Source organism: Zalophus californianus, chromosome 3 (assembly GCF_009762305.2).
Source record: "Zalophus californianus isolate mZalCal1 chromosome 3, mZalCal1.pri.v2, whole genome shotgun sequence".
In the NCBI taxonomy this organism is placed as follows: Eukaryota; Metazoa; Chordata; class Mammalia; order Carnivora; family Otariidae; genus Zalophus; species Zalophus californianus.
The window spans coordinates 95,654,844-95,671,549 of NC_045597.1; the positions used below are offsets into that span (position 1 = coordinate 95,654,844).

General features: G+C 49.2%; 1 protein-coding gene across 4 annotated transcripts in view; it reads left to right on the forward strand.

The window, feature by feature from the left end:
- The window catches only part of CCDC93 (coiled-coil domain containing 93), an 87,822-nt gene extending 78,814 nt beyond the window's left edge, over positions 1-9,008 (forward strand). For all 4 annotated transcript variants that reach the window (XM_027589559.2, XM_027589560.2, XM_027589561.2 and 1 more), the window contains 2 exons: positions 4,070-4,183; positions 8,609-9,008. In XM_027589559.2, coding sequence (XP_027445360.1) covers positions 4,070-4,183; positions 8,609-8,662 — 168 coding nt within the window. In that variant the 3' untranslated portion in view covers positions 8,663-9,008. The remainder of the gene's footprint in view (positions 1-4,069; positions 4,184-8,608) is intronic.
- Positions 9,009-16,706: the final 7,698 nt, after the last annotated feature.

Below are 16,706 nucleotides of genomic sequence, written 5' to 3' on the forward strand. Positions count from 1 at the left end.
CTTCATGGTTCCTATAATCTCATCTCACAAGAGATGAACTAAGGGCAAAAGCTCTTTATGTCCCTTTCCCTGTCGAAAATATTAATCTCTCCATTAACGACTTCCATAAAATGATGTCAGTGGAGGAAAAAAAAGAAATTACCACTAGTGACAAGACTGTTCAGCCCCAAAAATGAAAGCAGTCGTGAGGCAGCACGTCATCTGCCTTGTGCACGTACACACACCCAAGCCAGGACGGTCCCTTCTTGATGAGCTAAGTCCTAAGGGTATAAGGGAGGAGGAGGAAGACGGAGAGCCTAGCTAAGCACAAGCCTTTAACAACCCAGATCACAGCGGGGTGGACCTTTCCGCCCTCCTGTCATGCCATCATGCTCCTCCTTAGGGAGCTGCTTTTTCTTTTTTTTTTTTTTTTTTGAGAATGAAAGCTGGAAAGTGGGGGTCAAGGGGAGGGAGAGAGAATCTTAAGCAGGCTCCACCCCCAGCGCAGAGCCTGATGCTGGGCTCCATCTAACAACCCCCAGACCATGACCTGAGCTGAAATCAAGAGTCAGAGGCTCAACCCACTGAGCCACCCAGCACCCCGCAGAGCTGCTCTTGTCCATAGTAAAGAACACTGGGAATTGATTATTTTGTTTTGTTTTGTTTTTCCTTTGGCTTCCCCTTCCTATTTACCAAGAGACGCGTTCCTAGGAAAGGAAGTAGATGTGATCCGTTCATTCTCTCCATTCTCCCCCAGGCTTCATGCTATTGGTACCTCAGTGCCGACCAGTGAAAGAGGCTGCTCTGTGTCTGTCTCCCCAACTAGATGGTGGGGTACGAGATGCCCAGGGGCAGAGAGGGTTCTCTTCCTCATGTGAGCATCGCCAGTGGCGAGCCCGGCACCTGACCCACGGTGGGCTTTCGGGAACTGTTTGCTGAGTGAATGAATTCATTCAATTGACTGCAAAGGCAGTTCTCAAAGAGGGTTCCTGGTCAGGTTTGATTATTGGCCGGCATTTCAAATGCAAGAAGGCTGTCTTTGCAGAACAACATTCGTTTGGATGCATGTCTTTTGAAGTGTTTGTTTAAAAAACTATAGCCCTCCCTATATGGATGCCATGGTGGCTCCTGCTCAGAGTATATGCGGCAGGGGAGTCTGTGTCCTCACACAGCACACAGCCCCGGAATTGGTGGGTGTGGGATGTACACGGAGTAGACCATAGACCAGCAGTGTGTACACATAACAGGAAGGGTGTGTACGGTGCACGGAAGGGCTCCTGAGTGAAGAGAGAGTCATACTGGAAGGCATTTTATTTTATTTTTTTAAAGATTTCATTTATCTGACAGAGAGAGAGAGCACGGGCAGGGGGAGCGGCAGGCAGAGGGAGAGGGAGAAGCAGGCTCCCCGCCGAGCAGAGTGCCAGATGTGGCGCTTGAACCCAGTTCCCTGGGGTCATGACCCGAGCCGAAGGAAGTCGCTTAACCGACTGAGCCACCCAGACGCCCCACTGGAAGGCATTTTAACCTCATCCTGAGGAGGTGAAGTCTCTGGCTCTCTGGAATACTGGGAGCAAGTGCTCCGCAAAAGAATCTAGGGTTCCTGACCTAGAGTGTGAGGGGGGGGTGAGCAAGGAGTGGGAACAGTGGACCTGGGGAAGGGGTCGCTAGGACAGTGTGAAAATAAAACCCAGACCTAGGAGTCAGCTTCTGATTCTGTGGGCTCTCACCGCCTGTTACCAACCGCATTCTAGGTGTCCAGCGTGAAGACAAAACACAGACCCTGAACCAAGTGATGTGTTGTTCACTTAACTAATATCATATATACCTTGTAATCTGTGATCTAGGTAATATTATCCTTATTTTGCGACTAGGGCACCTGTCATTCCAAAAGATGAAATAACCTGTCCAGGGGTACACAGTGAGTGACAGAAGTAGGTTTGGAACCCAGGCCTCTCTGGTCTCAAGGTCAGTCCGTTTCAGGGTTGCTACACTACCTTTCACGGCTGGACCTGGGGACATTCAAATTAAATTTATTAAAGTGCCCTGTGTATGTTGCTAAGACATAGTCATTCATGGCCAGATTTTCTGCTGGAGGGCAGAGCAGGCAGGAAAGGTCTGGGATCGATCTGCCAGACTATGCGACTTAAAGAGTAGGGACCCAGCAGTGAGGTCCCACCCAGCTCAGCAGAAAAGGTTCCTAGCAGTTGTGGGAAGTGGTGACAGGAACCATAGTCATCTGGACAGCATCAGGAAGCCTGCCAGAAGCGAGCAGGGTGGACTGCTGAGCCAGGGATGAGTGTTAAGGTGGCCCTGACCAAAGTCCCCAGGGGGGACTGCCCGCCTCTGGGAGACCTCAGGGGCAGGCAGGTTACCAGACTCCAGGCCTGGGCTCAGGCATGTGACCGGTGTCCATGTGCAGACCTATGGACAGAAGAGGGCAGGGGGCTCAGGATTAGGTCACCAGGTGACTTAGGAGCTGGATACATGGTCAGGAGTGGACCAGGCAGACCAGTGCCCATGTGGGTGGGATAGGCTGTGGGGACAGCAGGTTGCAGTTCACCAGGTGATGGGACCGTGGCCTGGAGAGGGGTATGACTGGGATACAGTGCAGCCAGTTCAACTTTAACCTGGATTTACTGGGCCATCCCTTCCAACGTGTAACTCGGAAGCCCTGCTCAGGCATCAGAAGACCAGTGATTCCGTCCAGCGTGCTCTTGAGCACCTGCTGCGAGCCAGGCACCAGCTGGCCCCCACAGCTTTCTGCCCTCACCACCCGGGTGATGCTCCCACTTGCTGGCGGAAATAGTGCACATACCACTGCCGACTCTGCCCAGTGTCCCCTCCTCAGAGAGCCCTCCATGGCCATCCAGCTGAAGAGGCTGTGCGCCCACCCGCCTCTCTGTCCCCCAACGCAGGCACTCTCTTCACAGTAGTGATCATGAATAGGGATTTGCACATGGATTGTGCCAGGTGCTTGGTTAGCATCAGCCCCTCTAGCACCCTCTTTGGGAGCATTGATACCGCCTCGTCACCACCGTGTTTAGTCTTCAGGGTGACCGTGCAATATCTGTTGGAAGACTAAGCTGTCAGGTACCTTAGGAAAGTCTCTTTAACCCACATCCAGCCTTTTGTTTATGAGGTCACCGTCCTGGAAACACCCTAAATTTTCCACCAATAGAAAAATGGGTAAGGTAGCAGTGTGATTGGGAATATTGTAGAGTTTTTAAAGTTTTGATTGTTGAAAGCGTACAATAGCATGGCAACACTTACGTTGAATGAAAGAGGACTCAGTTATTTACATAGGAGTTTCTCAACCTCAACACAATTAACATGTTGGGCCAGATGACGCCTTGTTGTGTGGGGGCTGTCCTGCACGTTGTAGAAAGTTTAGCAGCATCCCTGGCTCCTAGCAGAAGGTGCTTGGAGCACCCTCTCCTCACAGCTGTGGCCATCTAATCCATCCCCAGATACCACCTCGTGCCCTTCAGGGAGCAAGATCACCCCTGGTGGAGAACCACCAGGCTGTTGGTTGTGGAGTTGTAATCACACACACACACACACACACACACACACACACACACACACACACACACACACACACACACACACACGGAGCAAGATCACACACACACACACACACACACACACACACACACACACACACACACACACACACACACACACACACACACACACACACACGGAGCAAGATCACCCCTGGTGGAGAACCACCAGGCTGTTGGTTGTGGAGTTGTAATCACACACACACACACACACACACACACAGGGAGCAAGATCACCCCTGGTGGAGAACCACCAGGCTGTTGGTTGTGGAGTTGTAATCACACACACACACACACACACACACACACACACACACACACACACGCGGGACAGTTAATGCCCAATGATAGAATTGCTGAGTAAATTCGAGAAACCTCTATGCAATATCACGCAAATAAATAGGTCCATCTCAGAAATGATATAAAGAAGTCCCTGGAAATGTTGGTAATAGTCACCTTTTGGGTGTCGCCTGTAGGCCTTGGTCACCACGTGCCCTTCCTCACCATTTCCCAAAATGTTTCAACAGATGGAAAAGAAGAAGCAAGAGAACAAGATGAGAAGAGACCAGTTGAATGACCAGTACTTGGAACTGTTAGAAAAGCAGAGGCTCTACTTTAAGACTGTGAAGGAGTTCAAGGAGGTAAGAGGGAGATGGGGCCAGGCACGGAAGGCTGTGGGGGATTTGTGTTCGTCTCAAGAGGAGCCCTTAAAAACCAGAGTGGCTGCCTGGTTTCCCACTGGTCTGGGGATGGGTAACAGCAGGTCGGCAATGTGATCCAACAGTAAAGTCCCGCATCCAGGTAGTTCAGGACTGCATGGTGCGCTGGCCCATCTCCAGTCTTGAACTGAACGTTCTGAGAGACATCACAACTTTATTTTTATTCCCCTCATGTTTAGTAAGCATATTAAACTCACAAGTAAAATAACATCAAAGGCCACCTGGAAGCAGCATTTGTTACACATTCAGAGCTGGAGTTTTCCTTCCCCCCCATCCGAGGTGGGGGAGGGACCTTGAGAAGCCTGTGGGAAGGGTGAACTTTGAGCGTGGCAGGCTCGGGTTCGAACCCTGCCTTTACCACTTACCAGCTGTGCACTTGGGCAGTGACTGAATCCCCCCAAACCTGTTGCCTCCTTGGTGGGTTCTGCTGGGTCAGGCGAGGGATGAAAGCATCTAGCACTCCGTCTGCCTCCTATAACACCCAGCGCTCAACTGAATTTTGTATGTCCCCGTCTTTTCTCCCTGCATTTGGGCAGGGTTACTCTCCGTGGGTCCAGAAAGAAAAGTGTTTGCCCTTTTCTTATGAGATTTTCTGGAAAGGAGATTTTGTTGTGTCACTTACTAGGATATCAGCAGCTTCATTTTCAGGAATTCCTAACCCAAATCCATGTGATTTCAGTGAGTATAGAGATTGTTAAATATAGAGGGGCTAGAGGTGTAGGTTGTATCCTGGTGTTAGGTCCACAGAATAAAAATTATGATCTTTTCATACCAATAATTTTATTCCTGTATATTTTTAAAAACTTGTTTCCCTCCCTCCCTCCCTCCCTTCCTCCCTTCCTTCCTTCCTTCCTTCTTGATTTTTCCTTTTCTACTTCTCCTTCCCTCTTTTTTTTAAATTTAACTTGTGGAGGCCACAACCCATAGACATTTCAAAATCTCTCACACTTTCCATAAATGATCTTCCCGCTCCTACCATGCCCCTGGGGATATATCAGGTTGTTAAACAGACCCGCTCCCTGTGTCAAGGAGCTTATGTTGTGGTTGGGGAGACAGATAACAAGTTAGGAAGCACAAACTCTAGTAAACAAGTAATAACAAATGAGAACTAATTTCAGTTTTTGCCAGGGGTGGGAGCACTAACGGAGATGGTGTAGTCAGGGCAGGTCTCGGGTGCGGTGCGGACTTGGCCAGAGCTCTTTTCCCCCTTTAATGCAAATAACTCAGAGAAAAGGCCCAACGGGGAGGAATTAAATGTTGCTGGGACACGCCAGCACTGCCCTTTTGACAGCAGAAACAAAAAGATAAGTTGAGGAGGATAAGTATAAGCTGTCAAAATCAAAGCAAATAAAAGGAAATGGAAAAGCACTACGCGCTCTCAGGGCTGAAGGCTAAAGATGACCTCCCAAGGCAACGGTTGCTTCAGAGATGGTAAGCATCAGGCTTTCTGTGATCCTGCCTCCCTAGGCACAGAGACCCTCGCGTCAGCACGCGTGGGTCCCTCCGGGCCGCTGAGACCCCTAGACCATGTGCCTGCCCATGCCGTTTCCCTTCGTCCAAAGCTCATCGGGGAAAAAGGGAAGGGGAATATATGTTCTTCAGACAACTGAATAGACTCACCTTTAAAAAAAAAAAAAAAACATATTTTCTTGTTTTTTGAAATGAAAATGATAGTATTCTTTATTTTTTAACATTTTACTTGGCAAAAATTTAAAATTAGCAACTGCGTGTCAGTGTTCCGAATTCTTAAACTCTTTCCACCTGCTCCTCTGAGGTGACTCGGCCCCTCCTTGCAGCCACCACAGCTTGAGGAAGAAGTGCTGGCGGAGGCTTGCGGCTCCCCAGTTTCCACCCCATTCCTTCAGCTGGAGTAATTGTGCTATTTTACAGACGGCAGTTACGGGATAAGATCTCACGTGTGGTGGAAGATCGGTCTGAAGGAGCAGACTTTCATCCCAGGGCGGGGTCTTCTTCCAGAACCCTCTCTGCCTGCTTTCTTTCCTTGCCCCCCACCCCCCACCTGCCTGGTCTCCTCCTGGGTTCTAAATTCCCGCCGCATCCTGGTCTGTGGCGCTTGTGGTGGCTGCAGGTACTCTTCATGCAGAGCGCAGCAGCATCGCAGAGCACGGCCCTGGCCACCTTCGTCGTTCCCTTCATCGGGTCTGGCGTACTGCACATTCACTGAGCTCCAGTGGTGCCCCCTTATCCTGACTCCCAGCCTCCTTGGCTGTCGAGGCACTGGTTAGAGACATCCAGTGACCTCTAAGTTTCCACTGGCTTGCTCATCGCAGCAGGTGTGTTAATAGCAAGTCGGCCAAGGAACGACACATGCTCTGAAGTCTCTTTAATTGCGTATTACGTTAATTAATTACGTCTCTAAACCACGGTCTCTCATAAGGTCACCAAAGAGAGCTTTAATTTCTAGCCTAGCACTGACGAATGCAGGCCGTGCATTTTCATGAAGCTGACTTTGAGTACATAGTTTCGAGGGGGCTGAAGTGCTGCGTCTGGCACATGGTGGGCCCCATGCGCTCTTCAGTAGGACAGAAACAGAGGCAAGGAAGTTTTTTCCCTTCTCTTCTGGAAAGAAATGCCTAAAGGACCCTTTCTGCATTTGCTTTGAACAGATAGACAGTATCATTCTGTAGTTTCCCCAAAGGCCTCCGGTAGATTGCATGAAACTTCATGAGCACTCGCACAGAGCAGGTGACAGATGGCCCAGGATACCTGTCCTGGGAAGTTCCAGCACCATCTCAGCTTTGTGTGCATAGACTGGCCCCTGCCGGGGATGCTACCACAGGACCATGTTGATGCTGCTGAGCTGTTTTGCCTCATTTAAAAGTTCAAGTGGGTGACAACTGAATGTATTTATTCATTGTTTTGTTGTTTTATCTTTTATTATGGAAATTTTCAAAAAATACACAGAAGTAGAGAAGGTAATTTAATAATAGAGTAGTATGACTGTCTCCCTGTTCTTTTTGCATCTTTACCCCCACACCCACGCTTTGTTTTTGGCTGGAGGCTTTCTCCCCAAGTAAATCGCAATAACTCATTTTATTTTATTTCATTGTATTTTATTTTCTCTTCAATAACTCGTTTTAAAAAGGACAACTTTCTTCTCTAATGTTACTCAACCTCTTTCTCTTCCCACGGCCCAGGAACAATTAACTCCCTCCCCCTCCAGAAACATGTGCTCAAAAAGTGTCAGAGTGCCTTGCTTCTGACAGTCAGCCTTCCCCACCGGCCCAGAGCCCAGCTATTCCCCCGGCTCTGAGGAGAAGGCTAAGTACCTGCAGGTGAACTGGCACTTAGTAAAAAAAGGGTCACTGCAGCCATGAGCCATGGCACTTCCAGAAAGAACCAAGGGCCTCCAGGAGCACCTAGCCAGGCCCAGGGAGATGGAAACACTGACTTCGGGGGTCAGATGGAAACACTGACTTCGGGGGTCTTGGATGCAGAGGGTTAAGGTGGAAGGATTTCTTCCACACTAAGGGCATCTCCAGGGAAGCAGGGCTTCTGGAGGCCTGGCCTCACTCTTGGACCAGGGCCCTCCAGCTTGCCTCTCCAGGCCCTTCCCACTACCATGTTCATCTCTCAGCTTAAACCGGGTTCCTGGTGACATGGCCCAAGGAAGGAGGGGACATTGTTTGCTAGCAGGTGGAGGTATCCTGAGCTGTCAAGGCCAGTGGGAACAAGAGGGAAGGAGCAGGCGTAGTGAGAAGCTCTGGAACATGTTTGAAGAGGTGGATACAGAGTGATGCAGAGGTGACCTCGCCCCACTGGGTGCCAGATGCCACACACACGGGCTGGGACCAGTGACCTCCCTTGGCGCCTGCAGTAATGGATTTCATACAGCTCATTTTTAAAAGGGGAAGTGTCTCTCAGTGCATGTCTCTCAGCCGGTCTTCTGTGAGTTTCTTTCTTAAAGCTAAGGATATACCCAATCTCCACTGTTGTCAGAGTAAGAACTTCGCCATGGGCTCTGCTTGCTGAGGTGTGCCTTTCGTCACCCCTTTGGCCACAGGCTCCAAGGACCTTCCCCTTCCTTATCATAGTGGGTCCAGGATGGGTTCCTGAGTATCTGCTGGCCGCTTCTGGCCCCTGAGGATTGCAGTGGCTTCGTGAAGTCTGGTGGAATGACAGTGCGTAATCATCATCCAGTTCTCAGCCTTACAGTCCAGAAGCCCGTTGTCGTTACAGTTATTTTGGTACCGAAGGTCAGGTGAACCCGTCCCGACCATTCCATCATGCCGGTGGCAGCATGCAAAGGGGCCAGTTTAGTCGGTCAGTCACTGTGTCTCCTGGGACTGGGAAAGCTCATGCACACGTTCTCTGCTTCCTTTCCAGGAGGGCCGCAAGAATGAGGTGCTGCTGTCCAGGGTCAAAGCCAAGGCCTCCTGAAAGTTCCCGGACATCATCGTATGTCACTGATTTTTTTTTTCTTTTAACGCCATGTATCAACTGCAAGATGGTGAAATGGTTCTGAACACTACAGTAAAGAGATGCAGGGGTCATAATCTCAGCACCCGGATATTTTCTTTCTCCCATTTGCTTCCATTTCATCTCTCTGTTGTTGATGGAATCAGACGGTGTAAACATGATGGCTTGGATAACACCTGTCATCCTCTGAGGAAATGCGGGCAGTATTCGTTCTGTGTCGGGTCAACTTGAATTTCTCCAGTAACATTGCACATATGAAGGTACCTGTATTTGTATGGACTCTCTGAATAAAAAGGAATTCATTTGTTCAGCAAATGTTAATTGAGCAACCAGTGAGAAGTAAGCACTGGGGGAGACGGAAGTATAAAACACAGGCCCTGCACCTCAGGCAGCCAGCAAGTGGCCCGGGGGGGGGGGGGGGGCAGAAATAGCCCATTAGACCCCAGAGCTTGGTCACCTGAGATTTTTTTTTTTTTTTTTTTTTTTTTAGTAAACAAAGGTTTTTAGCTGAATGACCAGCCCATGTGAGTGTTGGTCACGTGGGCCCTTCACTTACCCTTGGTGCCTTTTGCTCCTGGCTCCTTGAGATGCCAGCCAGCAGTCTTAATGGTGTAACTGCAAGAATGAAAGCTCAGTGGCTGCCATCAGTTTAATTCTTACACACAACTCGAGTTTATTTCACCAAAAATTGAAAACAGGGGCCTCATATTGAGGACCCCTACACAAGCATGACACCTTAATATGCCCAGTTCTCACGTGAGTACCAGCCAGGCGTGGTTGGTCTTGTGCATCCCTCCCCATTATGCACACACACCATGAGCTCCACGTTCTGGACGGGTCCTGGGCCATGCACAGAGATGAGACTCATGCACCAGTCCCTGAGCCCCAGGGCAGCGTGTGGTAAATGCCAGAGCGACCGGCCACGAGCAGAAAGCACTGGAGGAGGAAGAGCAGTGGGGCGTGCAAAGATCCAGGAGATGTCGTGGGCGAGGTAGGACTGGGGCTAGATCGCAACGGGGAGTTGCATTTTAATAGGCGGACACAGGTGGGAAGGCCATTTCGGATAAAGTGCGACTGTAATTAGAAATTTGAAAGGGTGCAGGGAGAGTCTAAGCATGCTTGTTGGGCAAGGAGTGGACGGGCCTGTCTCTGCAGGACAGGCAGGCTGGGACCAGCCTTTGGGGGGGCCTTGAAGGCAGGCAGAGTGGTAGACTGTGTCCTCTGGAAATGAGCAGAGCAGACCAGATGCAGAGCCCCTCCTGCCCTGGCTGTCAGGGATCTGGCAGCTCAGCCGTGTTCAGTGAACCCCAGCGTGAGGTTTGCGCTTCATTCTGCATGAACCTTGCACACATAACTGGTCAGTAGGTATGGACGTGACACATGGAAGCTTATACATGGAGGCAGCTGGGGCATTCGGTGCGGTCACAAGAGCATCACGTTCATTCTTAGTTCTCTGATGAGTGCAGTAAACAAATCTGATGTGGACAGAACTTTAGAAATCTGATGCCGGATTAGCAGCAGCCATGGGTTTCTGTGGCCGGGCAGCGAGGCCTGTCTGATGAGGCTGGCTGCTTCCAGAGTGACACTCCCCTGTGCCGAGTGTGCCCTTCCTGGGCTGCATACGTCGCCCCTTGGCTGCCCCGGCGGCTACAGTCATCTGCAGATTGATTTTTGAAAGGGCCCCATGAAGCTGAAGCAAGTGACAGCAGGTGACACTCTGAGCGCGGGGGGGTGGTGCTGGACAGCAGTTTGCAGATTATTTCAGATTCAGGGAAACATCTGTGTTTTCTTGTTGAGAAGCTCATGGACCCACCCCCCCAACAACGTTTTGAGCAGTTATGAAATTGTCTATTTGTCCAAAAGTGGTAGGAAGGTTATATCCTGGGGTTCCATAGCACATCTCCATGCTATTGGGGAAAGTGTGGCATGACTACTCTAAAGCAACTAATTAATAACCGTTTTTAAAAGTGAGAGGCATTTATTGGGTATGTTTCCAAAGAATTTCGTTTTGATTTGGTTTTAGTATGGGGAGGTATCAGAAGATCTCTTTTCCCCTTTTAATCCACAAGGTCTAGTACAGATAACAAGTTCATTCCTATTCCTTGGACACATCTTGGATTGGACTGCATGAGCCAGTTTTGAGAACTGCGTGTTTGCTACAGATGCCCCACAGAGTGGATGGTGCCTTTGTGAGGAATTAGGACCATAAGCGTGCCTTACAGTCAGGCCTTAGAGGCTGACGTGATGCCCCAAGGCCCTCTTCATTTCAGAAGCCACTCAGGAGCGTTCCTCCCAGGACATCTTGTGTGCCCAGAGTATGGCTGGGTACTGGGCTAAGCCCACAGACTTTTCTGTTTAAAAAAAAAAAAAAAAAAGCAGGAAACATGCTTAAGTTACTTTTATGAAATGTGTGCTTCTGGAGGAATGAGGCTTCCCCAGGAAGCATTCAGTTTCCCCTCTTCGGTCAGAGCCATGAGCTTGCTAACATGGCAGCCTTCCTGGGGCTGGCCACCCGGTACCCTGGCATTCTCCACCAGCCTCGGGGTGGGGTGCCACCCTCCCCAACATGCATCTCGCCAAGTACATGGGGGCTGCCTTGGTCTAAACCAAAATCAGAGCTGCTGAGCAGTACAGACTAGAGGACCATGAGGCATGCGGGGAGACATTTGGACATATTTTTTGTTGTCCTTGGCCTGGGTTCCGTCCCATGGGTCCCTGGGGTCAGCTCATTGCAGTAGAGGGAGGTTCCGAATGTTAGAGAATGCTGTCAAAGTGACACGTCGGGGTCTGTTTCCTTTTTGAACAGAGAGAGCAAATTCCAGGTTTGTCAGGCCTAAGGTCTTGTTAGAGTCTCAAGTGTATGGTTTTCACTGGGTTCTGGTCCATTGCCCGTATTCCGTGGGTAGCGGAATGTCCTGCCAGTGTCTACTGAAGCAGGACCAGACGGCCGAGGGGCTGCGACAGATAGCAGGCCTTTCTCAGGCTGAGGAAGCACTTCTTGACAAACAGCGTAGCTCTTGGAAGCTCCTGAAACCAGGAGCAGAGGACAGGGAAGGCCTCAGGCAGCCCTCTGCAGCCTCACGCAGCGCCATCCCCATGACCTCAGGCTGACTATTGCTGGCCTTGATCATGTATGTAGTGACTAAAGCAGGCCCGACAGCAAAGGCACTTTGGACCGCAAGCAGTGGCCTGTGACCCGGGCCACCTGGATTTCTGTCACTCAGGCATGGCCTTGTCGTGCCCTGTCTGCATGTGACTGATCATCAGTGTACGAGTGAAGCAGCCATTCTAGCGATAAACTTTAGCAGGTACTTTGGCTGAGCCTGAGATGCAGAGCTGGCTTGAAGCTTGCTTTGGGGAAGAACATTAAGGAAGTGCTTTATGCTCTACTTGTGTCCAGTGCTGGCTTCTGGGTACAAGCACATCTTACTGCACAGCAGTCCCACAAAGAGCCCCAGCAAGGTGAGGTACCTGCCTTCCATTTCTGTGGCTGGGTAACTAGTCAGGTGGCGTGCCTTATGCGAGGCATCTTCGGGGCCCCCCAGGCCTTCTCTTAGTCCTTTTCCCCAAGTCCAGAGCATTTCTTCTAACAGCACACGGCGACGGGCTCAAAAACGCTTTGTAAAAAATCATGTTGTCATGGTCCCCACTCTTCTCACGATAAACGTGTAAAAGCGTCGAGGGGGTCTAGTAGCTGGTGTGTGGCTCATTTGACATTGTGGGGAATACTGTGGGTTTTCCACATCAGCCTTACATCAGTTCCTCAAATGCACTGAGCTCGCACCTGCCCGTGGTTTTTGTCCTTGCTGCTGCCTCTGCCTGGTCCGCCGTCCGTCCAAGGTCAAGGGCAGTGGCTTTCCGGGACAGCCTGATCTGCGACAGACCCATTCAGTGTCTGCCTGCAGCCCTGATCACATTCTACCCTTTCCCCTGCTGTCTCTCTTGGTGGCACAGGCTGCTGTTTGATCTCTTCGTCCTTTGCGAAGTCTGTTGCGTGCTCACCCCCGAGAGTGGGAGAGCGGTGAAAGCAGGAACCGTGCAGTCTCCCCAGAGCCCGGCTTGGGTCAATGGCCCAGAGATTCTGGCCGCGTGAAAGAGCTTCTCTAAATTACAACTTTGCATCCCTGTATTAGCAGAGTTTAGACTGAAACTTCCATCTGATTTATGCTTTGTTTGCATACAGGTGGACCGTTTTACTCAGCAGCTTGAGAGAATCTCTCAGAGTGTCTTTGTTAGACTCGAACCTCAAAGGTCAGGATGACAGAGGGGTCAGAGGTCTGAAACCATTCAAAGCAATTACCTTTCACGTGGGTTTTTTTCTCCCCAGACAGGGGGAAAGAGAAAGGGAACACACCAGTGTCAGAGATTAGGTCTTGAGTCTCTTTTGACTCCACGTATGTCGTGAACCTAACGGTCGCTTGACTGGTTGAAGTGACTCAGCCACATGAAACCAGGAAGTGGGGAGCAACCGTGGGATGCGGTGCTGGCAGGAGTACGAACTGTACACATCCATGGGGGGCAGTCGGACCATATCTGCGAACAGTGCAAATGCACAAACCTCTTGAGCTAGCAGTGCTGCTTCTAGTGTTCCTCATGTACAAGGAGTTTTACTGCGGCCGCCACCAACACACGGCGATGGTTAAGTAAATCATGGTGGATCCGTCCAGTGGGCTGTTAAATTTGGAAGAACAGAGTCACTCTGTATGTACTGCCGTGGGATGATCCCTAAGGCGCACGGTTAAGTGGGGGACAAGAGGCTCTTGGTATACTAGTGCTCGTTTTTGAAAGAGGGGAGGGGATGGGGCAGACGTGTGTCGATGGGTATACACACGTGCGTGGTGCATTCATGCACATCTGTCATGCATACCTGCTAGCATGTGCCTAGACTGTCTCTGGGAGGACGCACAGGAACCCGACAGCTTCGGTTGCCTCTGGGAAGAGGGCTGGGAATTGCTTTTCACTGTGTATCTTTTGTACCTTTTGAATTTTATACCATGTACATGTATTATCTATTCAACAAAAATAAAGTTTTTAAATCTTAATTTGATTTGATTTTCTACCAAACAGAAACATGACAGAAGATTCATGTTTGATAAATCTGCTTTCCTTAGGAATTTAAAGCCCTACTCCCAAAGTAATGAATCTCTCCTTTTCTTGGGTCTTGGGGGGAAATAGGGAAGTGGAAAGGGGGCTCGCCTCTTCTGACAGAGCAGCTATAGGGAGAGGGGGCAGTGGACCGTGAAGTGGTTTGCCCCTCTCTTGTGAGGGTCACAGCACCACCCCTGTTCCTCTGGCCTTGGGGGTGCAAAAGATGGAGATGGTACCCCTGAGGCAAGGAGATGTTGCCGCTGGTAATCAGCGCAAGATGCATTAAGAGAGCTTCTGTTCTTGCAAGTTGTTGGGGAAGGACAGGGTGTCTGGAGCGGCCTTAACCATTTTGAGACCATGAGAAGAGATATCCCGACACAGGGAGCTTGGCAGAGTGAAAAGATGGGAAGAGCCTGGCTCCCTGAAGGTGAGCCTCTTGAACCAACCCAGGGACCCCTCGCCCCCATATTTCTTGTTCCATGAGAAAAATAAATCCCTGATAGCTCCTTCATTCAACCAACAAATATTTGAGCTTCTGTTGTGGTCAGGCCCTGGGAATACAGCAATCATGGTCAGAATCCAAATTCCCGTCCGACATGCATGAAGAAACATGGAGGCCATGCTAAAGGGGAGAAAGGGAGCATACTTTATCCATTGTACATGACTACATTATAAAATATACCATTGGGTTAGCCCCATCCATCCTACAGACCTGGGACTTTGTGGACTTGGATTCTGACATGAAGATACTTTAGCAAATGAATCTCGACAAGGAAGAGACTAATTCCTCTTACATCCTCCCACCTCCATCTTAGGTACTGCAAGCAAAGAGATTTGAGGCAGAGCAGAGACATTATGGTTATTAAAGCAGTTCCTGCAATGTTCATTGTAAATCAGATACTTTGTCAGTAGACTGTTATTCTGATACTCTGATTAAAAGGAATTACAGGGGCACCTGGGTGGCTCAGTCGTTGGGTGACTGCCTTCTGCTCGGGTCATGATCCTGGAGTCCCTGGATCGAGTCCCGCATCGGGCTCCCTGCTCGGCGGGGAGTCTGCTTCTCCCTCTGACCCTCCCCCCCCCCATGTGCTTTCTCTCTCTCTCATTCTCTTTCTCTGAAATAAATAAAAATCTTTAAAAAAAAACAAAAAAATACAAAATAAAAGGAATTACAGGTGCAGCCTTACAGAGAGTCAGTCATCAACTGATCTGTTTCAGAAATTAAGCATTTTGTAATTATAGTGGTGGTTAGGGAAGGTCTCCCTAACTGAAGAAAAGGGTCAAGTCTGAAAGGTCCAATAGAAGTTGCCACCAAGTCAGCAAGCAAGCAACCTCCTTTTAAGAAGGGCTCCACATATGTAATTCCTTCCGCCTGGGATGCTTCCATCATGATCCTACATTAAGCCAAAGCCCAGGCCAAATGAACATGATCGTAAAGCATCCTACCCAGTAGGAAGAGCAAACCAAAAAATTCCACAAGTACCCCTCACCAACTCTACCTAGATTCTTCCTCTAAGGCTCCTGCCTGGAACCCAACTAGAACAATGCAAGCAGACCCACTACACCAGGTACAGTGTTCATGCTGCAAAACGCAAGCAGACATTGAAACATGGAGTCCAGGCCAACTTCCGTTGAGTTCCCGTCCTTCCCCATGCTTGGATACAGGTCAACTTGAGTCCAGATACCAGTTCTGTCATGTATTTACTCACGTGTGACCTCAGGCAGGCTATTTACCCTCTTGGAACGGGGTTCGATGAGGACAATACCTACCTCGCAGGATAGATGTAGGATCAAACGAGCATTTGTATCTAAAACCTAGTACAGCAGCAACACATGGTGGATGCTTGATAAATAGTATGAAGAGAGGGACAGGGAAGAAGATCTCTTAACACCACCAAGTGTGTTTCAGCGGATAGGGCAAAATCCCCAAGAGCCCCAAGCTTGAGCTCTAACCCTTCAAACACAACAGTGTGCCCATTCCTTTCTTTCCTGGCTTGGTTCACAGAGGATTTGAGGTCGCTTGTAGGAAATACACAGACTATGATAGTAAAATACAAATAGAACAGAAAACACTAGGCTAGGGAAAACCTAAGTAAGAATTGGAATTATAGACTGGCTAGAAACCTTAGACACAAATCAATAGGATGCCAGTTCCTACACAGATTCCAAAGTTAGGCCAGAAATGTGGTTCTGTTCTTCCTGATCAAGGGAAAAATGGAAACATAATAAAAGTCCTCATTATCATAAGAAAACATGCTTCACAAAGACTGAAACAGAGGACTTTACATTTTTATGTGAAGTGCATTGACGTATTTCATGTTTCTTCAAGTATCTTCCAACGAAAGAATAAAATTCCAAACTATGACTCCACGAAAGCTGTCGTAGAAAGCCATACAAAGCACCTTTGTGGTGTCCCAACTGCTAGCCACAAAGGAATAGTTGAACCAAGACTGCCTTCAGAATCCCTCCCCTCAACAGGGATGGTTTACGGGTCCTCAATTGCAAAAACACAAAGTTTGGTAACCAGAGGTGGTTTCTAACTCATTCAGTGACAAAATCTGATCTGACTCTGCTAGCTAGCTATTTTTAGTCTTTTCTCACAGTATAAATATTCATATATTTTACTGCACAGGTTGAGTAGAGACTGCTGCCTCCAACCCAGGTGGGGGTGTTACCTAATTCATGCAATGTACACCATATTGCCTTTCTAACACTTGAAAACACTTCTAAGTTCCAAAGCCCATCTGGCCCCAAAGATTTTGGAAAAGGCACTGTGGACCTCTATTCTCTGATAAACCCCAAAGTACAGGTCCTTTATAGTAGAAGCTTAAAGAATGTCTACATACCTCAAACATCCGGTGAGCCGATGGGGGAGTGTAATGTTTTGGGTACATTGAAAAAACCTAATCAGTTGGCA